Source organism: Saxophila tyrrhenica, assembly GCF_035928015.1.
Source record: "Saxophila tyrrhenica strain CCFEE 5935 chromosome Unknown scaffold_12, whole genome shotgun sequence".
Lineage (NCBI taxonomy): Eukaryota > Fungi > Ascomycota > Dothideomycetes > Mycosphaerellales > Extremaceae > Saxophila > Saxophila tyrrhenica.
The window spans coordinates 443402-469526 of NW_027041744.1; the positions used below are offsets into that span (position 1 = coordinate 443402).

The 26125-nt window shown below is 55.5% G+C and overlaps 12 protein-coding genes across 12 annotated transcripts; 7 read left to right on the plus strand and 5 right to left on the minus strand.

Annotated features, from left to right (window-relative positions):
• Positions 1-131: 131 nt before the first annotated feature.
• Positions 132-848, minus strand: LTR77_007743 (uncharacterized protein; the record flags this gene model as incomplete). Its single annotated transcript, XM_064804980.1, has 2 exons — positions 132-381; positions 448-848. The coding sequence occupies 2 exons, from the start codon at positions 846-848 to the stop codon at positions 132-134; spliced, it is 651 nt and encodes a 216-aa protein (XP_064656822.1).
• A 595-nt stretch (positions 849-1443) lies between these two features.
• Positions 1444-3577, minus strand: LTR77_007744 (uncharacterized protein; the record flags this gene model as incomplete). The annotated part of the gene is made up of 3 exons (XM_064804981.1): positions 1444-1531; positions 1656-2305; positions 2375-3577. 3 exons carry the CDS (start codon positions 3575-3577, stop codon positions 1444-1446), a joined length of 1941 nt encoding a protein of 646 aa, XP_064656823.1.
• Positions 3578-4027: 450 nt separating this feature from the next.
• Positions 4028-4927, minus strand: PRE9 (Proteasome subunit alpha type-3; the record flags this gene model as incomplete). Its single annotated transcript, XM_064804982.1, has 3 exons — positions 4028-4601; positions 4660-4848; positions 4908-4927. The coding sequence occupies 3 exons, from the start codon at positions 4925-4927 to the stop codon at positions 4028-4030; spliced, it is 783 nt and encodes a 260-aa protein (XP_064656824.1).
• Positions 4928-5171: 244 nt separating this feature from the next.
• Positions 5172-6962, plus strand: LTR77_007746 (uncharacterized protein; the record flags this gene model as incomplete). The annotated part of the gene is made up of 1 exon (XM_064804983.1): positions 5172-6962. The coding sequence occupies one exon, from the start codon at positions 5172-5174 to the stop codon at positions 6960-6962; it is 1791 nt and encodes a 596-aa protein (XP_064656825.1).
• Positions 6963-7679: 717 nt separating this feature from the next.
• LTR77_007747 (uncharacterized protein) lies at positions 7680-8867 on the plus strand (the record flags this gene model as incomplete). Its single annotated transcript, XM_064804984.1, has 4 exons — positions 7680-8092; positions 8163-8400; positions 8459-8512; positions 8568-8867. 4 exons carry the CDS (start codon positions 7680-7682, stop codon positions 8865-8867), a joined length of 1005 nt encoding a protein of 334 aa, XP_064656826.1.
• Positions 8868-10246: 1379 nt separating this feature from the next.
• LTR77_007748 (uncharacterized protein) lies at positions 10247-13053 on the plus strand (the record flags this gene model as incomplete). The annotated part of the gene is made up of 5 exons (XM_064804985.1): positions 10247-10279; positions 10341-10393; positions 10637-10736; positions 10798-11165; positions 11928-13053. 5 exons carry the CDS (start codon positions 10247-10249, stop codon positions 13051-13053), a joined length of 1680 nt encoding a protein of 559 aa, XP_064656827.1.
• Positions 13054-13414: 361 nt separating this feature from the next.
• LTR77_007749 (uncharacterized protein) lies at positions 13415-14880 on the plus strand (the record flags this gene model as incomplete). The annotated part of the gene is made up of 3 exons (XM_064804986.1): positions 13415-13669; positions 13722-13975; positions 14028-14880. 3 exons carry the CDS (start codon positions 13415-13417, stop codon positions 14878-14880), a joined length of 1362 nt encoding a protein of 453 aa, XP_064656828.1.
• A 276-nt stretch (positions 14881-15156) lies between these two features.
• Positions 15157-16140, plus strand: LTR77_007750 (uncharacterized protein; the record flags this gene model as incomplete). Its single annotated transcript, XM_064804987.1, has 2 exons — positions 15157-15179; positions 15231-16140. 2 exons carry the CDS (start codon positions 15157-15159, stop codon positions 16138-16140), a joined length of 933 nt encoding a protein of 310 aa, XP_064656829.1.
• Positions 16141-16642: 502 nt separating this feature from the next.
• On the plus strand, positions 16643-17389 carry LTR77_007751 (uncharacterized protein; the record flags this gene model as incomplete). Its single annotated transcript, XM_064804988.1, has 2 exons — positions 16643-17137; positions 17192-17389. 2 exons carry the CDS (start codon positions 16643-16645, stop codon positions 17387-17389), a joined length of 693 nt encoding a protein of 230 aa, XP_064656830.1.
• A 1256-nt stretch (positions 17390-18645) lies between these two features.
• On the plus strand, positions 18646-19848 carry LTR77_007752 (uncharacterized protein; the record flags this gene model as incomplete). The annotated part of the gene is made up of 1 exon (XM_064804989.1): positions 18646-19848. The coding sequence occupies one exon, from the start codon at positions 18646-18648 to the stop codon at positions 19846-19848; it is 1203 nt and encodes a 400-aa protein (XP_064656831.1).
• Positions 19849-19874: 26 nt separating this feature from the next.
• LTR77_007753 (uncharacterized protein) lies at positions 19875-20579 on the minus strand (the record flags this gene model as incomplete). The annotated part of the gene is made up of 2 exons (XM_064804990.1): positions 19875-20356; positions 20417-20579. The coding sequence occupies 2 exons, from the start codon at positions 20577-20579 to the stop codon at positions 19875-19877; spliced, it is 645 nt and encodes a 214-aa protein (XP_064656832.1).
• Positions 20580-21308: 729 nt separating this feature from the next.
• LTR77_007754 (uncharacterized protein) lies at positions 21309-24261 on the minus strand (the record flags this gene model as incomplete). The annotated part of the gene is made up of 2 exons (XM_064804991.1): positions 21309-21461; positions 21517-24261. 2 exons carry the CDS (start codon positions 24259-24261, stop codon positions 21309-21311), a joined length of 2898 nt encoding a protein of 965 aa, XP_064656833.1.
• Between the last annotated feature and the right edge of the window lie 1864 nt (positions 24262-26125).

A 26125-nucleotide genomic window follows, 5' to 3' on the forward strand; every position in this document is an offset into this window, starting at 1 on the left:
AGTGTTCGGTGCAACATTCTTTACGACCTTCTAGAGATACCCGGTTTACATATTGCCATTACCGCTCGTGGCGTCTTTCATGTCCAGCAGCATCTCATTCCTCTGGCGATCCCACTTTGCCATTTCTTCGGCTACTCCGAACGGCCTGCGATCCTTCTCGATATCTCCTGCTTGAGCAGGTACCCGAACGCAACCCACCACCAACCCGCCCACGGCGCGATCCAGGATGCGAGGACCAACAGACCGATGATGGATTTCACAGCGGCGAACTTGGAGACCGATGCCACCTTCTCTTTCAATTCTGGTGAGCTTGCAGGGGTATGGGTTCTGTCAAATGCACTTCTCAACCAGATCATGAAGGCATTGAGCTGCTCTTGACGCCTACACGAGATGGCTCTAGTCAGCTTAGTGTCGCTTTGGATATTGGGAAAACAGTCTATTACCGACCTCATCACTATCTCCGGCATCCTCTCATCGATCCTCCGAAGCCGTTGGCGACACTTCTCGATGTCCTCCAACACAAACGCAGCCACCTGCTCCAGGACCTTATCATCGGAAATGGATCGATCGTTCTTGAAGGCGATGTGATTGAGCGTTATGATCGTCGAGAAAGTCGTCCAGGCTAGCATGAGGGGCAGAATTGACAGGACTATTGCTTTTGCGAGACATTGGGAAAGCGGCGTTTCGTTTCTGCTGTTTGGTACGTTCTCGAAGAGGCTCTTGATTGATGCGGTCGGTGATGCAGGGCGATGGGTGGATGTCTCTGTTGGCAGCTCCGAGATCCAGACTTCTTCTGGGTCAGGCGCTGTGATGAGCTCGAAGTCATGAGGATGGATGAACGAGGCCATGACGGTTGATGGGTGATGTGAAAGACTTTATGAAATTACGATACAGAGAAGGATTGGATTGTCGAAGGACCTGCATCGTTTTCAAGCCTGATAAGTACACATCCATCACGAACTGCCACCTGGCCTTAGGGACTTATTGATCAGGCAACACGATTCCGCCCCAGTATGTTTGCATAAAGCTGTCTTCATGTCGTTCAAGGCAGATGTATTGAAATGTTGACACCTGTCCCGTTATTTTGGTCGGGAGTCGTTGTTTCGTAGATGTGATTCAACCGCTTGATTCGGCTCATGGCTGATTTCTATGAACTCCAGGCGCCCACATAACGGTATCCCATGAACAATCACCATCCCAGCATGCCAGCATGAACAACTCCCACTCCAGCATACCAGCATGAACAAGTCCCATCCCAGCACCCATATGTCCCCATCAAGAAAGCCTCCACAAACGCCTTTCCTGTCCGACTGCTGCCGTGCCATGCCATGCCACGCCTAACGCCGAACAAGCCTTTCCCAACAACTCCATGACGAAGAAACGCACTCGCTTACCTTTGTACTGTCGTCCTGTTCTGTCGTATTCGTCCTCGCTGCAGCACCCCTACTCCCTCGCATCTCCTCCCAACTCGCCTTCGAAAACGCCACCCTTCTTGATCCAGTGGACGTACCAGCTCTCGTCGAGGAAGCCCCTGCGATATCAAAGTTAGTCAAAGTCATTAAACCTTAACCACCACACCGCGCTGCCATGCCGTCCGCCCGCCCACCAACCTCCCTGCCTAAAGTGCAAAAGAAATGAAAGAAAATGGTACTCACATCTCCTTCCACCCAATTATCAGCAACTTTGCCCTCGTCGCCTTCCACTTGTAATGATCCCCCATCCACACCTGATGCGCATGATCCGTACGCACATTCTTCTTCCACCCGCGCTTCACTCCGCCACGGCCATCTGCGCGTCCACTCAAGGCCTGCGTGCGAGTGCCTGGGGTGTTGTCGATCGGCGAGCCGGGGGTAGGTGTGGGACGGTTGCTGGTGGAAGCGACGGACGGGCTGTGAGCGCGCTCGCTGCCTTCGCCGATGCGCTGGGGCGTGTCTTCGCGATTGCGGAGGGGAGCTGCTGGGCGGGCGGTGCGGCGGAGTTGGAAGGTGCCTGGGGTTGTTGCGGCTGGGGTGGCGGAAGCGTTGGCGAAGGGCTTGGGCTTGGGGTTTGGCTTCGCCTTCGGCGTGGCAGGAGGAAGGGGTTGGAACGGGTTTGTTGCGGTCGAGGTGGCTGGGCGGTCGACCACTGCGTCGTCTTCCGTGTTGTCGGGGGCGCGTGCGCGAGCAGGAGCTTCGGTGTGCGGGCCGTTGGCGTTGTCGTTCGTCACGCCACGAGAGATGGGCCTGTCGCTGCGGTAGATCTCTTGGTAGAAGGCACTGAAGAACTCGCGCTTGACGAGTAAGTACTCTGCGCACTTTAGGCCGACCTATTGCACGTGTCAGCATAACGAACCAGCTCCCTCCTCTTTGCACTTGTCACTATATCCGCGACTCACCTTCTCAGCAATCTCTCGCTCCGCCGGCTGAAGCTCCACTAGATACCGGTCATCACTCGGGCACACCTCCTCGTCCTTGCCCTTCACACCTCCATCCCGGTGGTACCCTCTTGCACCAGTCCAAGCCTCACGCTTCTCAAGCCTCTTCAGCGCATTGTCCGGGTCGACGATCGGCGCACAGTAATCGGTAATCTTCTTCGCATTGACGAAAACATCTGCGTCGGGAAACTCCATCGCCGGTTTGAAACACTCCTTCACCCACACATACAGCGACCTCTGCGACCTGCTGCCCGGCGGCAACTCGCGCGCGATCTGCAGACCGGGTGTCGGCCTGCTGATGAGGTACCTGAGGACGTCGGAGACGCGGTAGGGAGTGTAGAACCATCTCACGTTCGGATCGCCAGGGACAAGCACAGCGATGATCGAGTAAGAGACCCCTGGAAGGTTGGTCGCCTCCGCGACGTACGGCGCCACGACCACCCAGCCTTTGCCACCGGCCGGAAGGTATTCCGCTCCGCCGGGTCTACCACGCGGGCCCTCCACGGAGTCGTTCTTGCGCACGTAGTCCCACATCTTGTCCAACGCCTGCCCTTCCATCCGCACGAGACCGGGCTCACGGCGTTCGGTGACGAGGTGGGTCTCGTGCATGAATAGCTTGATGTACAGGCATGTCTCGGCCGGGCTGGTGGTACTGAACAAAGTCATGGGCTCCTTGCAGGTTGTTTCGAAGTTGAACTTGAGAGTCTTGGTGGCGGACTTGGAGTGCAGGTCGACGTCTTTTGGGTTCAGCGACGGCGGCAGGAGGGTGATGCTGAGGGTCATCTTGTCTCCCTCTGTCAGGCGCCACAGAGTGTCAGTATCGCCTTCCCATATCGTCTGGGCTGGAACGACTGGCGGTGGCATGAGCTGCTGGGGTGGGTTGACCTGTGGTGGGTGGGCGGTCGGGAGCTTCGCGTGAGGGCGCTGTTGCTGTCGTGGATGACCATGCCCGTGCCCCTGAGCGCGTGGCGGAGGTTGGAGGCTGTCGAGGGCTCCTAGAGAGCGGCGAGTGGCCTGGCGCTTGTTCTGCTCGAGCTGGTCCTTGACTTCTTCCAGACGCTTACGCTTCCGCTGGAGGAGCTCACCAGGCGTCGGCGTGCACGGCGACGGTGGCAGCGGTTGTTGCTGCTTGTCCGGGCGCTTGTTGTGGGCGTGGCCGGACATCTTGACCGTGGTGCTGCTGTTGTTATGTGTGAGGGGATAGAAGGCGAAGGCTCCAGAAGATGGCTTGAAGGTTGACAACCGTCTTATGAAGTAGGTGTCGTGAAGGGAAAATTTGCAGACCCAAGCTGGCTGTTGATGTGACGGTTGAGGTGAAGTCGTGCGAAAAGGGGAGTACGTGAACGGTAATATTTTGAATTGACCAACTGTTTGGGCATTCGGTCACATGAGATCGACGTCATCGCAATCTCCGGATCTTCACGTGCGTCTTCAGAAGCAAGTAGAGGCAAGAAGATGAAGGACTCACGAAAGGTTTTGTAGCCCTCTCAACCCGGCGATTGTATTTCATGCTGATCGGTACCAGCACGGTGCGGCCGACCCATCTCATACGCCGCGCTGATGCAGTCAAATGCTCTATGGTACACTCTTGACACCTCGTCACTCAAAGACATCTTAAACCGACTCGCCCGGCTTCCAGCTCTCCTCTACACCCTCACTATCCTTCTTTGCTAAACCGTGCTCCTTGAGCAGCGCATCGATCTCTTCCGCCGCCCATAGATGATGATACACCGTGCCACTCTTCGTCCGTCCCACCGTAGCAAACTCGATCTTCTCACTCGACAGCTTGGTTGAGTCCATCGTCTTGCTCAGCACCTTAACCGCCAACTCACATGCCTCCTTCAACGAACACTCCTCGTTGTAATCTTGCTTCAGCAAACTCTGTGCGCTCGCATTGTTCGCTCCCACACTCGTTGCCTTCCAACCGCCGTAGTTTCCGGAAGGATTTGACTGGTAGAGCTGGAATTGGCGCTGGTTGTCGAAGCCGGCGTAGATGAATGAGACACCGAAGGGCCGCAGACCACCGTGCTGGGTGTAGCCTTGCTTGAGATCGCAGAGTCGGCGGACGAGCTGCTCGCAGGGGATGTCGTTGTTGTAGGTGAGGAGGTAGCGTTGGGCTTGGGTCCGGGCGTAGTTGATGAGGATGTTGGCGTCGGCGGTCATGCCGGCTACTGCGCAGATCATGTTGCTTTGCCATCGTGTCAGTACGTATACCCTTCAAATGATAAGATCATACGATGTCGTACTCGTTCAGGATGTAGAGCTTCTCGGCGCTGGTGTCTTGCTCGAGCAGTTTGCTGGTGACTTTGCGCTCGGCGGCGAGGACGATGCCATCGGTGGCTAGGATTCCCAGAGCAGTGCCGGCGTGTGAGATGGCTTCGAGGGCATATTCGACTTGGTAGAGGCGGCCTTCGGGGGAGAAGATGGTCGTGCGACTGTATCTTCCTGTTAGCCTTCCATTGCTTGGTGATGTCGCATATCAGCCTGTTCGCACCTATCGTATCTTCGTGACATTGTGGCGGTATTTGTGGAAGGTGTTGGAGGTTGGAGAGGATATATTGAGGTTGATCGGAGAAGATGTGAGAAGTCAAGGTAAGAAGTCACTGTCGATGAAGCTCTCAGGCAGCTCAAGACGCGACGTTGGACGGCGCATGCGCATCACCAGGACCAGGGTTACTTAACCCTAAGTGAACTCCGATACTTTCATGTGACAGCGAAGAGAGCATCGCGATCCTCACTATACCACAAGTCGAACACGATGGAGTCACCAAACAAGCGCCTCAAGCCTTCGCCACCCGAAAATATGGCCAAAGAGGACGACTTCGTCCCACTCAACTTCGACGACGAGGACAATACGACAGAGCAATATGGCTACGGTGCTACATCTCCCTCACCTGGAAGCGCAACAGGGCAGGGCATGTCAAACTCGCCTTTCAACGCTCCCCGTGGGCCGCAAGCAACACAGCCACGGCGAGATCACCGCAACGACCCACGACATGCTAAAGACCGGCCCAAGTCTGCGCATCCTCTGCCCGGCCATGAGCCTTGGGTGCTGGTGAAGACGAAGTATGGACGCTACTTTGTCCACAACAAGGACACGAGGGAGAGCTTGTGGCGCACTCCTGCGCATTTGAAAGATGCCGTGCGAGAGCATGAGCAGGGACAGACGTTGGAGGCAGAGAAATTGGAGAATGCGAAATGGGCGGAGGAGCAGTTGAAAGCTATGCGGCAGCCAGAGAAAGCCGTAGCTGGTAGGGAGGACGAGGGAAGGAATGCGCAGGATTCGCATAATAGGGCGCGAAGAAGACGAAGCGAGAGCTTGCAGAGGGAGGACGAGGAGGCGCTGATGGCGGAGATGGCAGCAGAAGCTGAGCATGCAGAGGAAAAGGATGCTAAGGACGCTGTGAAAGGTGTCGAGGGGCTGCAGCCGAAGACGGTGGAAGGAGGAGCAGAGGCAGGGTATGGCAGTGACAGTTCGTACGGGGAGGTTGAGGTCACGGACTCGGAGTTCGAAGACGACGATGAAGGAGGAAAGGAGACTGCTGCGACAGCCCATATGGATGGTGCCGATCAGAAGCATGAAGGTGGACCTGTTGAATTTGGAGAAGATGACATTGCGTGGCAGCTCGCGGCCATGGAAGAGGACCAAGACCTGGGTCCAAACCAGGATGGAGGTGATGATGACGACGCAGCGGACTATGAGGAAGAGTACGACGAGGCCGACGAAGACGGCGCTTCGGACGAAGAGGCTGTGCTTCTCTTCCGTGAGATGCTTGACGAGCACAAGATCTCTCCCTTTGCCCCTTGGGACAAACTCTTGAACAACGAAGACATACTCTACGACGACCGCTACACCCTTCTTCCCAACACACGCACACGAAAAGCTGTTTGGGAAGAGTGGGTCAAAGAGACTGCCGCACGCTTAAAGGAAGAACGCGCCAAAGCTGAGCAGCTGGACCCCCGGATACCGTACCTCGCTTTCCTGGCCGAGAAAGCCACACCGAAGCTATACTGGCCCGAGTTCAAGCGGAAATATCGAAAAGAAGCCGTCATGAACGAGAGGAAGCTCGGCGACAAGGAGAGAGAGAAGCTCTATCGCGACCATATTGCCCGCCTCAAACTTCCCGAAAGCGCTCGCAAGGCTGACTTGGTCAATCTGCTGTCTTCTCTGCCGCCTCGCACGCTCAACCGCGATACTGGCTTGGACGTTCTTCCGAATCAACTCCTCAGTCACCTGCACTTTATCTCCCTCCCCGCCGCCGCCCGTGTTCCGATAATCAGCAAGCACATCTCCAGCCTCCCTCCTGCCCCAACCAATGCAGAGGCCGGCGAAATCGACGCCGAAGCCGAGAAGAAGCGCGACGATGAGCGTAAGCGGCGAGAAAAGGCACTTGCGGAGCGGGAGAAGAAGGTTGAAGAGGATAGGAGGAAAGCTGAGAAGGAAGGGAGATGGGCGAAGCGTGAGGCCAGGGAGGCGGAGAGGGAGGTCAGGGAGGCTACGCTTGGTGTTGGGAATAGGGGGTTGAGGGAGCAGTTGAGGAGTGGATGAACGGCTGGCATCCTTAATGTGTTGCGGATCGAAGGCTATTGTGCCAAATATTGTGTGCCCGGCGCTGTTCGAATCGCCTGTCGTCGCGATGTTTCCAGTGTGAAAGCGCCGAAATTTTACCGGGTCGCCCGACAGCACGTGAATACGGACGGCTCTCGGCCCGCTCTCACGTGTGCTTCTTCTTTCGACCGCATCGCCAGCTGTTCTCGCTGCTCACTACAAAATGGCAGACCGAGGTTGCAGCTTTGTTAAGCGCACGCACAAGGTCGCTTAAACTATCCTGGACCGACATAAGGCGCTAATTGAACAACATCACGCCACGCCTGCAGTCGGAGGATTTTGACATCAGGAGATGCTAATATCTGGCACCACTGGCTGTTCCGTGCCTGTGTTGCATGGACATGCTGCTGTACTGTACAGGGTAAGCAGGTCGTAGCCTTGCTGCATGCCGAGTATCGGCTCTCGCCTTGGGTTGTGACTTGACATGAGAGCTTGTGTGTCTTCATGGTCACGACTGCTGTAGCGACCACTCTATCTATACCTCGTCTCTCTGTCGGAGAATTGTTTTACTTGGCGGTAGGTCATGCCGAAGTCCTTCAAAGAGGGATCGCGAAAGGATATAGGGCGTTGGACCGCGTCTCTGGTAGGTTCGCACGCTCCGCCTCGCTCTCTGTCCAGCGCTCCTTCATCCTTTCGATCCAGAGTGTCTTCGCAATCATGTACACCCTTCTGGTCGCCTTCTCCATCGCCGCGCTGCGTTTCACAGTCGCCAAAAATCTGCCGCAAGCCATCTACACCCACAGCAGCAAGAACACCACCATTGGGATGTCGTCCTTCAATCACATCTTCGAAAGAGAGATCCTCATCTCACGACAGACTTGCACTCCAGGTCCCATGTGTTCGGACGGTAACTACTGCTGCGCTGATTCGCAGTGCTGTGGCATCGGACTCTGCGCCGCTGCCGTCGACACTTGCTGCGACACCCACTCCTGCGTACCTGGATACGATTGCTGCGGTGTTGGCTGCTATGCTGATTCTGAAGGCGAGACATGCTGCGAGACGCATGCTTGCGAGGCTGGGTATTATTGCTGCGGCTTCAGCTGTGCGCCTGAGGATGGGGATTGTTGCGGGTATGGAGCGATTACTTCCAGAGCCAGATATGGTCGTTTGCAGCATTGAGTACTGACCCTGCGATTCTAGCGACGGCGGCCACTGTGACTCCGGAAATACTTGTACGCAGCAGAACTGCGACTACGAGTGGTGTTGCGACGGACCGAACCAGTCGTACGAGGATTATTCGTACTCTTACACGATTCCATCGATGTCGCTTCCGCCGGCGCCTTCTTCTTCTGCCGGTGGTAGTCCGGCTTCATCGTCGGAAGCCCAGGAATCGTCGTCGTACATTGGCTATCAGTATCACTACTACTACACCACATTTGTGAGTGCATCTGTTGGGCGGACTCTGTTGGAAAGTGAACTGCTGACATGCTTCGCAGACGTACTACTACCTCGTCTGGATATCCATCACGACGCAGGAAGCTCCTACATTTGTAAGTGACCAAGTTTCACAAGACACATTCAAGCCGCCCGCCTGATACACCGCAGACCAGCACCACTACCACAACCACCACCGTCATCAGCGTCTATGCCTCAGACCGAGAGGACGCACAAGCGCAGTTTACGTCTTCGGAGAGCCGCGTCCAGCGCGAGGCTAGCAGGATGGCGAGCTATTCGATGCCGGATCTGCCCTCGCAGACGGCCATGAGCGCTTCAGCCTCTTCTACCGGAGGTGCGCCGAGGAACCTACCGCAAGGCTTGAGCAGTGCAGGTGGTTGGATTGATGCGGGAGGGCTGTGGTTGGTCGTGGGAGCTGCGTTGACTGGCCTGCTTGCGGTAGCCTTGTGATCTGCGTCGTCGCAGTACCTCCTAATGCCCTATGATATGTTGGGTACCTTGGGGAGATCGCGGATGATGTTCCCTGGCATGTTTGTCGACGGCATCGTTATGCTCCGAAATCGCACGGAGTCATCTTCCCGCAAACTGAGCCATCGAGGTCGCACAGAACCGACTCTTGAATGCTGGCCCCCAAAGATAGCCGCTGCGGCTGAGCTGCCAGTAAAGTCCAGACGCATGAATCGCAACTTCGTGGAGGCTCAATCCAAAGAACTAATTTCAGCTGGCTGTCGATCTAGCATATTAGCTCGCGGCAGTCTCTAACGCTTTTCCTTCCCGCAACAAGTCTTCCTTCCAATTGGGTTGGAGCCGCAGACGGCTTGCATGCCAAGGCGATTGTCTCGCGAGGCTTGCTCCTTTACCAATCTTCACTCGTTCCGAAACTGGACCGGGCTTCTTCATGGCCTGGCGCTGTTCGACAAGGCTGGCGAGGCATTGCTGCATCGCGACCGCGAAGAGGTTTCTTCTCCTGTAGATAACCTGACGGCGGCGTCGACGCTCGCTTCCCTCCGCAGTAAGTCCATCTCGTCTCTGTACCGCGATCAATATGGCACGCTCTACCATGCTCGTTTTCTTCCTGCTTCTGGCGGCGCTCGAAGCCGTGAGAGGTAGCCTCCTGGTGTACCCGGCGAAACACATGGCTGCGAACGAGTCGATTCAGGCCCCCTCGTTACTTGGACGGCACATCTTTGGACGCGATAGTTGTGATGGAACGGCTCCTTGTGGTAGGTTGGGCTCTAGGACATTTACATACAGTGATGCTAACACCACCAGGGAACGGGTGCTGTGACGAAGGCAATCAGGTACTGCATACATGTACCGAGCCATCAGGTCGACTCCCAAGCGAAGAGTACTGACAGCTCTGCTTTCCAGTGCTGTGGATATGGCAGCTGTGCTCCCGAAGATGTTAGTATTGACGAGCTGACGGTTCATCGTGTTGCTAACCACCTCACAGAGCACGTGCTGCACGGGGAACTACAAGTGGGTGTCTCAGAAACCTGACGCGGGAGACTCACGTCTGACAACCATACAGCTGCCCTGAAGGCACCGGCTGCTGCCAACCAGGCGGTACGCAAAACACTATCATGTCTGAGACACTCGCTAACCCCTTTGCCAGGCTGCTACCCCGTCGTGAGTATTCCTGGGTAAAAGCCTTCTCCAAAGCACGACCGCACTGCAAGTGGCGCTCTGAGACCCTTTGAACCCTTCCTCGCCTTCGAGACACTTGCTGACCCTTTTACCCTTCGGTGCTTCAGGACGGATCGCAATGCTGCTCGTAAGTCCTTTACTACCTCCACACAAGACGCTCGCCAATTAACACGTCGTCAGTGATGGCCATTATTGCGACGCCGACCATTATTGCGGTATGAAACCCATGGGCAAACCCCTACCGTGTCTGGGACATTCGCTAACCCTTTTGCCCAGGCAAATGTCCAAACGGAGAGGGGACTTGCTGCTTCGGCGACCGCGGAGGGGAGGTAGAGCCAGCTTTGGGTTCTGTCTTTATTACCGAAACGCAGGTATGTGGTACCTCTTCAGCTCTTGATCCCATAGCCTAGCTGACACAAGGTTCCAATAAGACCGGCGTTTTCTAGTAAGTGCTGGTGGGTAGAAGGGTTCTCCGAGACAGGATCGAAACACCTTGCCGCGCTCTGAGACCCTCTACCCGCTGTTCGCAGTTCAGAGACACTTGCTGACCCTTTCACCCATCTGTGCTTTAGCACGGGCACTGTGAACGTCTCCTCCGCAGCCCCGGCTTCTGGGTCCAGCTACGCTTCAAGCTCTGGTGCCGTCGGTTCCAGTGCCTATCCCCATATCTGGGTATGCGCAATACTGATCTCGCCTGGTTAACAGGACAGGACTTCCGCTGACCATACTCCAGTACACCACCTTCACCTACTACCAGGTCGTCTACTTCCAATCTCAAGGCGAATCGACCACCAGCGTAGACTCGTCCACGATCACAAAACAGACTCTGCTCTCCGTCTACGCCAGCCAGTCTGACGAAGCGGACTCGATGTTCACATCCATGGAGAAATCGGTGCAAGCTCATGCCAGCGCAACGACGCTTGCCGGCGCAACATCGGGGACGGCTGCTGCTGGTGCTTCATCATCGTCGTCGATGGCTGCGTCTTCCTCGGGAGCGGCAGGTCCTTCGGGTCTTGCAAGACATATGTTCAGTCGGTCCGATGTACCGAGCGCCTGCTTCTTGGTTCTTGGTGGGATGGTTGGGTTGCTGGCGATCGCGTTGTGAGCGTGAGAGATGAGTGGGCTACGGAGATAATGATAATGCATATCGTTCGCCTTTTAGCTTTCTGTGATGCAGCCCGCTTTGCAGCCAATACGAAGATTTGGTCCACTTGAAGCAATTTCTGAATCAACCAATACAAAAAATGCCGTGATCTGAGCAATATGTTTAGTTTTTTCGAGGTTTCTTGCTCTTGAGCCGACACAGCGCCAGGCGACGTAGCAGAACAAGTGGCAGTCAGGTTCTGGCTTCTCCGTGACACTATCGCCTGCTATGAAGACTCCTGCTAGGCGATGCTGTTCCTACTATCTTGGAGAATTATGCTATCCGCCTGTTCCTCGCCTCTTCTCCGATGAGCAAACTCCTACCTAAACGCTTCTGAGTACACTCTCGTTATAGTCTAGACTGCGGAGACTGCCACTGGGCTTCCTCTACTACGTCGCCTGGCGCTCGTGACCAACCTTCGTGCGAACCTCGGCCGCTTAACGTCTTCTACTCCGATTGCGACACCCCCTTTTTCGTCCCCAAAACCTCGAGTTGCCAACAATCTGGTATATCACAGGGTAAGGTATGCTCTACGCAGGGCTACGGCTCGCAAGTTCACGATGTAGATTTTCCTTCGTGTTGCCGCTGCGAAGCCTGCAATACTCGACACGTTCACCTTCCGAACAGATCACTGTGCCTTGTCATAGCAATGGAAGCATCACACTTGAGTTAGTGCCTCCTACACTTGAGCTTGATTATCGAGATCTAACGTACGATAGTGTATGGCATCCGTTAAGGGTTACCGAGCATCGACATGGAGCGTCTACTGTTCTGTTGCATTTGCCTTCTGGACTACCCACGCTGAACGAGGAGCGGGATGAGTCTATCTGCAATCACCTACGCGCAGGCTTAGATCTTCCGACAGTAAGGATCAATTACCGTTCCGGCCGAAGTCACCAGTTCCCAACGCCTCTCCATGACGTGCTGGCCGGTTACGACTGGGTTCTGGAAAATCTGCTTCCTAAGCGATCCATCTCGCGACATGGCCGCTCTGAGAGCATAGGAAGGGTCGCTGTGCACGGCGAGCTATTTGGAGGTGGGCTTGCGATAGCGCTTGCTCTTACGGAGTGTCATCTCGGTCAGCCAGGCGTGGTTGCTGCTGCAGTAAGCCACCCTATCGTCGACTGGCTGGCCTTCGACGAAAAGCAACAAACGCCGAAGAGGGCCTCTACCAATACGTATGATTCACTAGCGGTCGCAGAAGCCTCTACTTCGTCATTCAAAGACTTGCGACTTCTCCGAGCCAAAATCTTCGCGAAGCCCAGCCATTACTTTGACCCATTCGCCTCGCCAATGCTCTTCTTTCGTTCTGCTGGGACAGATGCACCAGCTGGTCATTCAGGCATGGCCCAAGATGACCTTGACTACCTCAGTATGTCGGAGCTGGATGAGGCTATCTTTGACGAGACTGCCACAGATGCGAACGGCGAAGAGTTCTTCGGTACTTCCGATGAGTCGATTCCACCACCAGCAAGACGCAGAGCATCGCGCAGGTTCCCAGGCAAGAAGATGGGCCTACGCCTGCCCTCGTTCTACATCGCCGCCACCGAAGATACGCCACTCGCCAGCCAAGCTAAGGAACTGGCGCATCACTTACGAGCCAGTTTTGTGCGACAAAGGAAGAACGCAGCCTCCAGATCTTTTGGCTTCGGTCGAAAGGTGTTGGTGGAGGGCGAGTACGACCAGCTGACAGACGACGAGAGAACGGTTATCGAGGCCGGCATGGCGGACGCACGAGAGAATGTCCGACTTGATCTACACGAAGAACATTGGCCCTCGGACAAAAGAATGGACGAGAGCAAGACAATTGAGATGATGAGATGGCTGAATGTTGTCCGTCGCTGAATGACAATCTAGATCTTGCCGGGAGCCGCATTCCAGAGAGCGGCACGTCTCATTCCACTTTGCTGCGCTGAGGCATGCAGCAATACCTGCGCGTCAACAAGCTCATCTGGAAGAACATCGAAGCTCACGCCGATACTATCAACGAGTGCGATTCAACTGTTACCATCAAAGAACCATAACAGCATGTCCTTCAGCGTCCAGTCAGTCGTTACCGCACACCAATGTTGAGCATTCAGGATACTTTCAGGTCGCTTGTCAAAGCAGTGCGACATCTTGTTCATTCGGAGCCACTGCTTCCGATTACTGTTCCTCCGTCTGCCAGAGCTATCGCGGCCAAGGCTGACAACTTCGAACGACGACAATGGCGGTAGCGACGATTTTGTTCCTCCTCGGAGCAACGACAGCGCTGAAATACGATCCGGTACTTCCTTTCCATGGCAATGGCTTCACCGTCAGCAGGATACCGCTTCCAAAGAACCCGCAACCAATGTCGGATTTGAAGGTTGCGGAGCACGTTGTACCCTTGAAAAGAGGCAATGCGAAGTCACTGAGTTCGACATATGTTCAAGCCATGAGAGGCCGGAAACTTGCAGATGCGGGTGGTGGTAGGCTAGGGGTGAGAAGTATAAGTGTCGCGCACGTCGAGACCCTGACTAACGTTTCCGCAGACTGGTCAGGCGCAGCTGACGTCTGTCGAAGCCGGGCAGGTGTTCCTTGCGCCTGTGACGGTCGGTGGACAGGAGTTCGAAGTGGTGGTCGACACTGGCAGCAGTGACCCTTGGCTCGTGGTTCCAACCTTTGAGTGCTACGATCCCTACACTGGCGACCCACGAGATCAAGGGGAATGCTACTTCGGGCCAGCATACAATCCGTCTTTGTCGAGCAACTATCAACGCGTACCGAACGAGAACTTCAACATTACGTACGCCGATGGAGAAGTACCTGAATGGTGACATGGGTTACGACACTTTCAGCCTGGGTGGGATCACTGTACCACGGCAGAAGTTTGGTACAGTCGACTATGCTGCGTGGTTCGGTGATGGCTACTCGTCTGGACTCATTGGCTTCGCATATGGCACTCTCACGTCTGCCTACCAAGGCGAAGACCCGACTCAAGACCGTCGAGGGGGCACACTCCTCTACAATCCTCTGTTCGTCAACATGTACAACCAGTCACTCATTGCACCCATCTTTGCTCTTGCAATCGACCGAGACCCAAACAACGGCGGCCTGCTTGCTTTGGGTGGTATTCCGGATATCCCGCATTCGCCATACTGGGTCAGCACACCCATCGAAAGCGTCGGCTTCTTCATCGGCACCAGAACGCCAGCGTACGAGTTCTATACTATTGAGTCTGACGGCTTCGCTTTCTCTGCCTTCGACAGTGCGCAATTCGACGTCCAAGGAACCAACAACCCCAGAAAGACACCAATCATCGAAGCAGGCAGCGTCATAATCGATTCAGGAACTTCGCTCGTCTACGCACCGCCTGCCGTTGCTGAAGGCGTCAACCTAGCTTTCGATCCGCCAGGCCGGTTCGATGAGGATTATGGCGCATGGTACGTCGACTGCAACGCCCAGCCGCCCGTCTTTGGCGTGAGCGTGGAGAAGAAGATCTTCTACGTCAATGGAGCAGACATGATCATACCGAGCGCGCAGGATGTGTGTATCAGCGGCGTGCAGTCCAACAACGGGGGCTTGACGATCTTGGGAGATGTTTGGATGAAGAACGTCATCTCGGTTTTTGATATAGGGGCGGAAATGATGCGATTTGCGGCGAGGGAGTATTATACCATGGACGAGGCGCCGGTGCCGGTGACGACGTAATACACAATCTGGTATCATCAGCGCCTCGAGTGTGGTTTTGAGATCTGTCCGAAAATGATCTGTCACCTGACACCGCGACGCGGGCGTGTGCAGGTAGCGTATGGAAGGTGGGCCTTTCATCGGGAAGGTGCATGCAAACACGACTTCACATCATCTAATCTCCTTTCACATTTCCTTCACTTCACTTCACTCTTCCTGCTCATCATCCGCAGTCCAACACCACACCACAACTCACTCAGACTCATCTGAACATCGCCAGCTCAACCGGCTGTCACAATGGGTGCCTGGGGATATGGACTGTAGGACATCCTCCCTCGTCCTTGCTGAGTGGCTGCTGACTTTACTCTCAGCTTCATGTCTGATCAAGACGCAGACATCGCGAGTGACCTAGCCAGCGAGGTGGGCCTCACTGCACTCGAGAAGCGTGATGCAGACGCCGCGGTTGCCGAAGGCAAGAAGGTTGTTTTATTTCCAGACATGAAGTCCAAGGGAAACCAGGACGAGATCGAATTCAACTATGCTCTCGGGGCAGGCAGATGCTCCCATCCCGACAAGGTGCGCGAATATCTCGACAATGGACCGCTCGAGGAGTACTTCACCAAGCACAAGCAGGCCATGCTCAGCGGCAAAGACGGCTACTACGGCCAAGGATACAAGTGTCTCATCCTCGCCGCCTGCGCCATGACTCTGGGCTGCAAGTTTCGCCCGGACATCCGTGAGTTGATCAAGAAGACCTACACCCGCAACCAGCTCCCACCCGGGTCAGATGAACAGATGGAGGCAGCCCTCGTCGGACCACCGAGCACGCTGTACAAGTCAGGCGAGCCGCACACCTTCATCGACGGCGATACGAAGCACCAGCAGCCCAAGGAGCCAACCGCTGGCGGCTTCATCATGATGAACGTCCCTATCGGTGGCTTTTTCGGCGTCCCGAAGCGTAAGGACGCCCGTCGCTGGGATGTCAAGGCTGTCGTGGCAATGGACAAGGCGTTGGCGGCGAAAGGAGCATTCGGCATGGATCGCTGCGCTGGATGTGGGTGCAAGCACGGTGAAGCCGGAACTGAGTCTGCGCTGTCGGCGTGTGGGAGGTGCAAGTTCTCGCGGTACTGTGGCAAGGAGTGTCAGAAGCAGCACTACAAGCTTCACAAGGAGTTCTGCAAGTCTTCCACAGCCGAGGAGAAGGATGTGGCCATGGGCGACGCCGAGAACATCGAGAAGGAGGTCGACGAGGATGGTGAGCAGGAGGCCGAGAAGGCGTGAGCTGGGTGAACGCACTGTTTTGCTTCATGGAGGTATGACTGGCTGATGATTGCTGATGATGGAGGACGAGATGAGATGACACCTTGCTGGCTTAACATGTCCGAAGCACAATGCTTGCGATGTATACTTAGCTTGAACGATATCGCCACGGCTGGAGGATCATTGAGAATGTGTTGAAGTCGAGTCTGGTTCAATGTACCTCCAGAAGTAGACCACTCCAGGGCTGGGTCCAAGTGATGTCGACGTGCTCGGCGGCGCCGACCGGATCTTCACCAGCATCCACATTCAGATCCACGCCGTGGAGATGGACTTGACACCTGTGATTGACTTCCATCGCTTCAGCTTCGGTTTCCCGGACAAGCAATGGCTGCTAATCCAGAGGCTTCGCCCACGTAGTAGGAAGGTTAGTATAAGGTAGCTTCAACTTCCACATTACAAACCATCATTCTCTACATCCTCCCGCTCCAGACCACTACCAACCACACAAACCACACCAAGAACCATGTCATCCTCAATCTCCCCCTCCCTCCCACCTCTCACCCTGTCCTTCGAACCCACCAACACCTCCAATTCCGAATCCCCCACCTCCCAATCCCTCATCACCCACCTCTCCCTCCAACCGCACCCCGAAGGCGGCTACTTCGCCGAAACCGACCGCGACACCCTCCGCATCCCGAACCCCTTCGCCTCCGACCCCCGATCGAAACTCGTCGAGTCCCGCAGCGCCAGCACGACGATCTTCTACTACCTCACGCCGAAGAGTCCGTTGGGGCATTTCCATCGGAATAAGGCGAGGACGGTGCATACGCTGCATCGGGGCAGGGGGAGGTATGTTTTAATTCATGCGGATGAGGTTGCTGCGGGGGCGGATGATGGGGATGAGGTGGAGGAGGGGTTGAAGTGGACGGGGAAGGCGAGGGTGGAGACTTTTGTGGTTGGGCAGGACGTGGAGAGCGGGGAGAGGTTGCAGTGGGTTGTTGAGGGGGGGAAGTATAAGGTGGGTTTGAAGAGAATGGTATTGGTAGACGATCTGAGCTGATATGAAGGGTAGGCGAGCTTCCTACTGCCGGATGAGGATGGCGGAGGGAGCAGCGATGGGTTGTTGATATCAGAGACGGTCGTGCCTGGATTCGAGTTCTCAGATCATGATTTCATGAAGCGAGACAGATTCGAAGCGCTAGTTACTCCTGAGCAGGCGAAAGAGATGGAGTGGATGGTGAGAAAAGGCGAGTCAGAAGTAATGGTTTGACACCTCGTGCGAAGCTGGTTCTTCGCGGGCCTGCTTGATGCTATGTATGTACATGTACATTCGTTCCATTCGTATGCCAGCGGCTCATGCTCGCTGCGTGGTATCGATCAATCCCATGCGCCCTCGCTATGCTGCGCTCCCAATGCTTCCTTCGCTATGCCGCTGAACAATGCTCATGAGCTTTCCAATCTTCCTATGGCCATGACCATCACCATGCGCCGTGACCACGCACACAATAATTATGGATGGTCTCCATGGTCGCTGCCGGCCTCAACAATACGTGTCCCTCTCATCCTCCGCTGTCTTGTTGTAGCTTTCTACGCTTCGTCGCCGCTTGTCGATGAAGCGCCCCCTCGCCCTCTGTTGAAGCCGTTCTGTAGCCACCAGATTCCAACGCCGATTAATGCTAGGACGATGAAGAGGATGATGATGATTAGGAAGATGACAATGTTGCGCTGCATCTTGTCGTTGTGTGGGGATGGTTGGAGCTCGTAAGCTGTTTGTTGTGTTGGTGGGTGAAGCTCGAGAGCTAATCGATCGTCAGTGTACGTGGGATGTCCCGATTCCTGTCGTGCGAGTTGTTCGTCGGTTGTTGTCGTCGTAGAATGGTCCGAGCAAGCAGTCGTCCTGTCTCTGAGACCTCGACGATGTAGGTGGGTGGTGATGATCGACGTGCCTTTTTGGAGGGCTCGAGGTGGAGATGAGCCAGGAATGGGTCTTGAGTGCGACAATGAGATAGACACAATGCTGTTGTTGAAAGCTAAAACTCAGAAGCCATCGTAGCAGCTCATGTTCTTTTGTTCTGTTGGAATATGCATGGCCGGGCGACGCCTGCCACCCACTCGTTGAACGAGGCTGGAGTGGCTGGGAGGTGCTCGTGCGCGTTTTTCTGCGTCACACGAAGCACACCTACTTGCTTCAATAGCTTTGATCATCTAAACGAAACATGAAACCACGAGTTAGAAATACGTTATTGGCAATCTGTGAAGTGCGTGTGGCAGTGAGATGTGAAGAGTGAAAGATAATGCATGTGAAAGCATGGGCGCATTAAGGTTTGCGCTAAATAAGCGAAAAGCTCACACTTGAGGACAACGCTTGACAACTTCAAGATCGTTCTTCTGTTTGTACCGAACGAACAAGAACATTGATACGTGAACTGCGGCATTCGAACAGCAATATTCGAACCGGAACAGTCTTTCGATTCAGTCAGAAATTGCGCGCAAGGTCAACTATCCATTCTTTCAACCGCAGGCGCCATGGCGACAGGGCCGGCGGGTGAAATTCCTCCTTCAAGGGAAGCAGCCAATGGCAACGACACCAATACTACGAGCCTCATGCCGATGTGGTCTCGCTTGGGCACGGCCTTCACATACAGAACCACGGCACAAGCAGCTGTGGCGCGCGACCGCGCGAGACGATTCTCAGACACAGATAGGCCTCCAGCAGCAGCTTCAAGCACAACATCAGAACGGCCAACTGCGGTACTCAGTAGAGATGGATCGCGCTGGCTTCCTGCTCCCGACGAACGACTACAGCGATACCGCACGAACAGTTCAGTCACTGATCAAAACACAATCGACCCTGCTCCGATCCCGATGGAACAGCATTCCTGCACCTCTCCAGAGTGCGCAGTGACGAAAGTGTTCGAGACGACTGAACTTCTGGAATTGATAATGCAGCATTTGCAGACCTCTGATGTCCTGGTCCTCCGCCGCACCAGCCGCAAGTGGGATGCTACGATCCATCAGTCACCACAGCTGCGCCTGCACTTCTTTACGTATGGTCAATGGAGTAGGCCAGGTTCCAAGTACCAACTTCTGCCATTGAAGCTACCTGGTCTTGAGATCGGCGACGGTAACGGAATCCATCTTGGTCGTTGGATCACAGTGAGCCTTACGCCGGAAGCAGCACGCCGCATCGCTCCCGATGCTCGACACAACAGACGAGTGCGTGCCAGATCGATCAACGAAGGCTTGAGAGGTGGGCTGGGATCTCTCGCGCAGAAGTCTGGCGATTCATGGCCGAACGGCAGTACTACGGCGAGCGACAAGACCACGTCGGCTGATGCCGGCACTCTTCAATACGAGGACCTTTTCGTGACGCAGCCGCCGCTGATGGGGATGCAAGCGTTTCTGGCGAAGCCTCCAAAGGCTCAATCAGACGAAGACAAGTCGACTATAGAGGCCTCAATGTCTGGGTGTCGACTTGACGACCTTGACGAACTCGAGAAACTCGAAGAACCAGAACGACCGTCCGCAAAGCTTTCTTGCGAATCAGGCATGACCCTGGGCTTTCTGGCAGAGACAGCCCAGTCCATATTGTCGCCTTCGGATCCAGCTTCTTCCAAGGTCGAGGAGGCAACGATCGTTTTCAAAGCCATCATGTCGTTCACGGAGCCACAGACGATTTCGAAGAAGCGATCGACCACCCGCAGCGTGGTCAGGCTTGGTCCGACATGATTCGACTCCATTACATTCGTCGGCAGCTACTCGACCTTCCACTTTCGCTTCTCCTCATCTGTGATCGGCCGGCCGTAGTACTTCACCGTCAGTCTCTCCTCCTCACCAGTCACTCTGGCAATGAACCCAACGACTCCAGCAACCATGCCCATCACCCAACCTCCAAAACCCTGATAGCCAATTTCCGCCATAGACGTCAGCATCAGGAGATGCCACAAGTCCGGGAAGCCCTCAGGTGTCCCATGGCCATCATTCACCAAGCCATAAAAGATGTGCAGATTTATCTCGAACCTCTGATGCGCCGGCTCGACCTTGCCATCAAACACAATACTCTCAGTCTTCGATGGATTGAAGAAGCGATGCCACTCGCCCGGCTGCACTCTGTACGTCTCTTTATTCTCTGGATTGAGCAGCATGGGCTTCGTGCCGTTGTGCCCGACAGCGCCGAGGATGCCTTGTTGGGTCATGAAGGTCTCGCCGTAGCCATAGTGGCGGTGTATTGGCACGCCTGTTCATGGTCAACTTCGATGTGCGGTAGCAAAGGTGTGTGGGTGCTGTGGTCACGGACCTCCATCGGGTTTGACGAGGGCTCTGGCGGTGAAGTGCGATCCGCCTGTTTCGATGCCGTATTCGAGGAACTCGACTTCGTCTTTGATGCCGGGGTTGACGATCGTTCGTTTCGAAGGGTCTGTCAAACCATAGGGTATGTGGGTGGCTTTGTACGATGGCATGGTGTTGGAGACGACCTGGGCAGGAGGAAGGTTGCACTGTAGCTTTACTGTAGTCTGTGCGAAGGGACGACCATTCGATCATGAGAGCAATACCGATATATGAAGGCCACTTCAGCCCTTTCAGCCCAGCTCCTGCCCTACCTTCACTACCCTAGCTGAAGGCGCTGAGATAGATACATTTTCCACCGTCGTCCCATGTAGTGCAATCATCGCTCGTGTTACCACTGTGCCCTATCTCCACTACAGAAATCCCATAAGAGAATGCGAGGTCAGGTCAGACTGGCGTTACTCGAGGCACTTCTACGATGAGACTGCGCTTTCCAGACTGATCAATATCAATTGACAGGTGAATTGCTCGACTGCGGACTCTTCATAGGCACTCGGTCTTGTTGGTCATTGGCATTGCACTTTGCAGACGCAGTACCTCCGTGCAAGTCCAAACAACGACCGTCGAATGCAACTCCACTTACCGTCGAGTGACACACTTCAAGAGCAGCATATTTCGCAAACGATGAACAAGAAGTGAATTAAGTTTGCGACATTGATTTTCCGATAATAACAACAACTGCCCTATACATGCTTCATGAGCAAGCAATTCATTAAGGCTGATTGCTGCCTAGATTAGAGATCCAGCAAAAGGCCCTCGAGACTGTACATTTGAGCCAAAGAGATTTGAACAGAGAAGCTGGGGTTGGCATGAAGCTTTCCGATCGTTCGTGAGTGACCTGCTTAGACGCCGGAGTCCTCGGTGACGATGTTGTACGCGGCGGCGTACTCGGACCAGGCGGAGCAGGTGTCTTCGATCTGGCCGCCGTACTTGATGGTGTCGGCGATGCCCTCGAGGTTCTCGATGATCTGGAGCGCGAAGCCCATGGCGTTGTGCTGTAGAACTATTAGCTTGTGTACGTTCGGTAGATGTGTGAAGGGATGTACATACCCAGCCAATGTGGCAATGCAGGAGCCAAACACCCGGGTTGGACGTCTGGAAAGCCAGGACAAGGTAACCTGGCTGGCCCTGGGTAGGGTCAGCAGGCATGACGGCAGTGTCACGACGCGGCGGGCTCTTGAGGTTAAGAGCGACGGAGTCGGAGTACTGGCCGAGACCTTGCGCGAGGATCAGGAAGTCGTGGCCGTGAAGATGGATGGGGTGGGGCAACGGGATGGGCGTCTGGATGATGATGTAGACCCATTCGTGGAGCTCTGGTACCTCGATGGCGAGGTTGCCGGAGGTGTCGGGGACGGTGCCGTCTTCGTAGATCTGCTTGAGGGTTGGGTGCTCCCACTCGGAGAAGAAGGTCGTGCCGGAGAGAGTCCACTTGAAGAGGTTGGTGCCTGGGTACGGGCCGATGACAGCGGCCTCGCTGATGGTCTGGTCGACCGCACCGGCGTCCCATGGGACGATGGGCACGAGCTTGTCGAGTGGCTCGTCAAGGCAGGTGGGCGCGTATCCGTAGCCCTCCGAGGTGGGCTCGGCCATCGGGCCATCGGCGTAGTGGACGATACCCTTGATGTCGAGGTTCTTGAGCTGACCGCATGGCTGCTGGTTGTCGGAGCGCATCCAGTAGTCGGCAGATGGCTGGTTGGCTTTGAGGATCAAGTCGTAACGCTGACCGATGTTGATGACGACCATGTTGGTGCTGTATGGAGTGATCGGGACCAAATCCATAGCAATGACCTCAAGCTCGTGCTGGTCAACGTAGAAGACGAAGGTCGACTGGATGGCGCTGTTGAGAAGGCGCAGGCGGTAGCTCTTACCGGACTGAACGGTCATTTCGAAGCGCTTGCCAGCACCTTCCCAGACGTTCATACCGTTGATGAGACCAGTGTCCAAAGTCTGCGGGCCGCTGGACGGGCTGGTGATGATCTCAGATGGCTTGAAGAGGGTGTCAACAGGGATGTGGTTCCAGTCCTGAAGGGCAACAAACTGCTCGTCATCGTACTCAGCAGAGGCCGGGCCGTGGATGATCATGGGACCCCAGATACCCTCGTAGAGCTGAAGGGCGTAGTGCGAGTGCCACCACGAGGTACCGTAGCTGGTTGCAGTCCACTTGTAGGTCATGCTGTGGCCGGGGGCGATCGGGCACTGAGTGATGGAAGACACACCGTCCATCTCGTTGGTGTGGTTCTGGCGGATACCGTGGAAATGGAGCGAAGTGCCGTTCAAGCCCTCAATGTCGAGGCCGTTGGTAAGGTGGACAATGACCTCGTCACCCCAGTTGGCTTCGATGAGTGGGCCGGGCATGCCGCCTTCGATTACGAGACCCATACGTGGGACACCGTCAGGAGAGATGGTCTCGTTCTTGATGGTCCAGAAGTACTCGACAGTCCTGCAGGTCTTGGGGGTCACAGCGTACCAGTTGTCGTTGATGTCGTAGCCGCACCACTTCTCTGGGTCGTTGCCGGGCTGGCCCTCGCAAGGAACGCAAGCACCCGTACCGGTTGGCGCAGCTGAGCTGGAGCTGCCAGTGGGGATCAGAGAGTAGGACGAAGAAGAATAACTTGTGCCAGTTGGGTAAGCGACGCCAGACGACGACGACGAGCCATAGGGGTAAGGTGGAAGCGAGGCAGATGCAGACTCAGAGACACTGCCGTAGTCTCCTGGAGCAGAGGCAGACGACGAACCGCTTGCACTTGGGTATCCAGCAGGTCCAGACGCCGAAGACGAAGCTCCAGGGTAGCCCCAGCCCTCCGAAGACGCAGGTGCTCCAGAAGAGCCGCTTGCGCTTGGGTAAGCCGCAGGGCCGGAAGCGGAGGGCACCTCTGGGGATCCAGAAGAACCGCTCGGGTAGACAGCGGGGCCCGACGAAGCCGGGTACTCTGGCTCGGTGACAGTCGACGTGATCGTGTCGGTGTACGTGGTCATGCTGTACTTGGTGTAGATCGAAGTCCAGTCGCCGTAGGTGAAAGTGGCAGTCTCGCCATCGCCTCCAGGGCAAGTGGTCTCGTACTCCGTGGTGAACGAGGTAACGTAGACCTCACCTGGAGTGCGGGTTGGCTCTGGGGTGGTCTCGCACGGGCAGACGTATTTCGTGTTCGTGACCGTGTTCGTAACCACGACCATGCTTGGGTGGCCACCGCTCGGGTAGCCAGCTGGCGAAGAAGATTCAGGCGAAACTGGGACGACCATCGACGAGTATTCGCTAGGCACCAAGGAGCTCTCAGGCGAAGCTGGAGCGGAGCCTGACGGGTAGACAGCAGTCGCCGAAGAGGACGCAGGGTAGACTGGAACCGACTCGGACGAAGAGATCGCACCCGCCGAGGAAGACCCGTACACGGGCATCGAAGACGGGCACTCTCCCTCCATCGTTGTGGTCAAAGTGTGGGTGACCTTGTATGGCTCATATTCCGTCGAGCTGCGGTAGATCAACGTCGACGTCTCTTCGCAGGTGCTGGTGTATGTTGTGGTGCAAGCCGGGCCCGAGAAGGAGGCGGAGGCGGAAGACGACACGGCATATCCGGACGAGCTGGATGGGTAGACTGATGGGACCGCCGAAGAAGAGTAGGCTCCGGCACTGCTCGAGGCGTAAATGGACGAGTACGCAGCCGGCGCGCTCGACGACTCCGGTGCGGCTTCAGAGCTCCATCCGTAGGCTGGGGGAGCGGAGTTGTCGTCGCCGTAGGTAGGAGGTGCGGTTGCCGCAGCGCCCGCCGCAAAAGCGAGCGACCAGGATGTGGTCTTCATGGCGTCGCAATTAACCAATATCAGAAAGAATAAATACTATTAATCGATAAGGAAGGACTGTAGTTCTCTTGTACGGATGGCAATCAGGCTCGTAACGAGTGAAGCCTGACGCTGTGCAAGATAATGCTGAAAGCAGAGATAAGAACGGAGAGAGCGTGAGCAGGTCTGCTGCGAGAGAGAACAGGAAAATGTATATGAAAGAGCGCCCCTTCACGGCGCCATGCCTGTTGGTCTGTCGCTTGCTGGCCCGTGAGAGACGTTCGACCCCTGGAGGCACACTAGATGAAGCCTAGTCGCCAGAAGGGCTAACGGCCCCATATTGTTGTCAGAAGAGTCTTACACTGCTGATGCGCCATCAAGCCGCTTCCCAGGCTTGATGGATGACCTGCAAGGAGCGACGGTGCTCGTTGCTATTCGTTGTGCGCGCAATCGATGGAGTCGAGAGGACGATGGCACGGCGGCAAGCGACAGCTGTTCCTGCGTCGACCTGCGTCTGTAGTCGGACCCCACGTTCCCAAGGTTGCTGCCGACGGACGCGATGCCTCTTGCAGGCTGTGGCGTTCTGGGCAGCGCTCACATTTAGACTTCCAAGGAGATTAGCAAGGGGACAAACTGCAAGGATAAGCACGAATTGATCCGCCAACTGTAACGTCAAGAAACGCCCTGACGAGCCGGCGACAAGCTCCTCAGGCACACTCAATCAAAGGCTGACATCAAGTGTCGACATTGCAACTCGGCCATCATCATCGTCAGGAACACACATCAGTTGTGGTCCGCAATCGATGGACGAACACATCGACGAAGTTAGCAGCCAGGCGTGTTCTCCAAGCTTCTCATCACATACAAGCCCACAATGACGGACTCGTCACCCACTTGGCGACGCTTCCTACTCGTGTCTTCTCCACAAGCTGTGATACTGATGTTCTGTTGTGGAACGGCCATGGCTTCCATCCCGGAAGCGCGGCAGCGCGGTGTACTGAACGGACTCGTCTCCAGCAGTGTTCGTTTCTATCTGTCCAAGAATTTGTTCCGAGGAGATCTGATGGGTTCCAAACGAGCATCTCGTTGACCCGGAACCGGTATTTGAGGTCCACTTTGCCTGCTTCCAATGTGCCTACTTTCGCCGCATGGGCGATCCCCATATCACAACACGTGGTCGAGGAGTCCATCGGTGGTGATGTGTCCGCAACGCAGCACACAGCCTCGCCCCGGTTCCAGCGCACGCAGAAGCCCGCGGAAGATTGTTGCAGGTCAGATTATTGCTTCGTGTTCGCCTACCTCCTCCAATCTCTGAGCGGCCCGAATGTCCGCTGGCCATTGTACAGGGCTGAACAATCCAACAGCTTGCGCCGTCGTGCTGGAGACCTGGATGTAGAGGCTTGCTCCTTGCTGGAGAAGAAACAGGTCCTGGGCTGCAAAGCTGAGATCCAAACAATGTCTTGCACATGTGGCACGAAGCAAGGCGTCCTCGAACCTGCAGTGTGGTCTCATGGTTGCAACGGTGTCAGCCACAGCCAGAGGAAGTCGAACAGCCTTGGGCTTGGCCGTTAGGTGATCTTCATTTCGCTTGTCTCTTGAGTTCGCCTCCAGAACGCCACCTCAATCTCTCCTTCAACCCAATCCGAATTCCAAGCCAGACTTCTCCAGGTCTGCGTTTTGGTCAGCCTCGTGTTGCTAATCTTGTGTATCCGGCGAGTCGGTTGTCGGCTTCAACGGAAGCGATCCTGTTAAGTCACGTTGTAGGGCTCCAGGTTGGTCGAAACTCCTTACCTTCAGAGTTCTGAACTTCATATTCAAGTCGCGCTGTCCAGTCGATGAGCGGACAGTCACATCGAGCCTGAGCTGGTTGATAGTGTTGATGGAG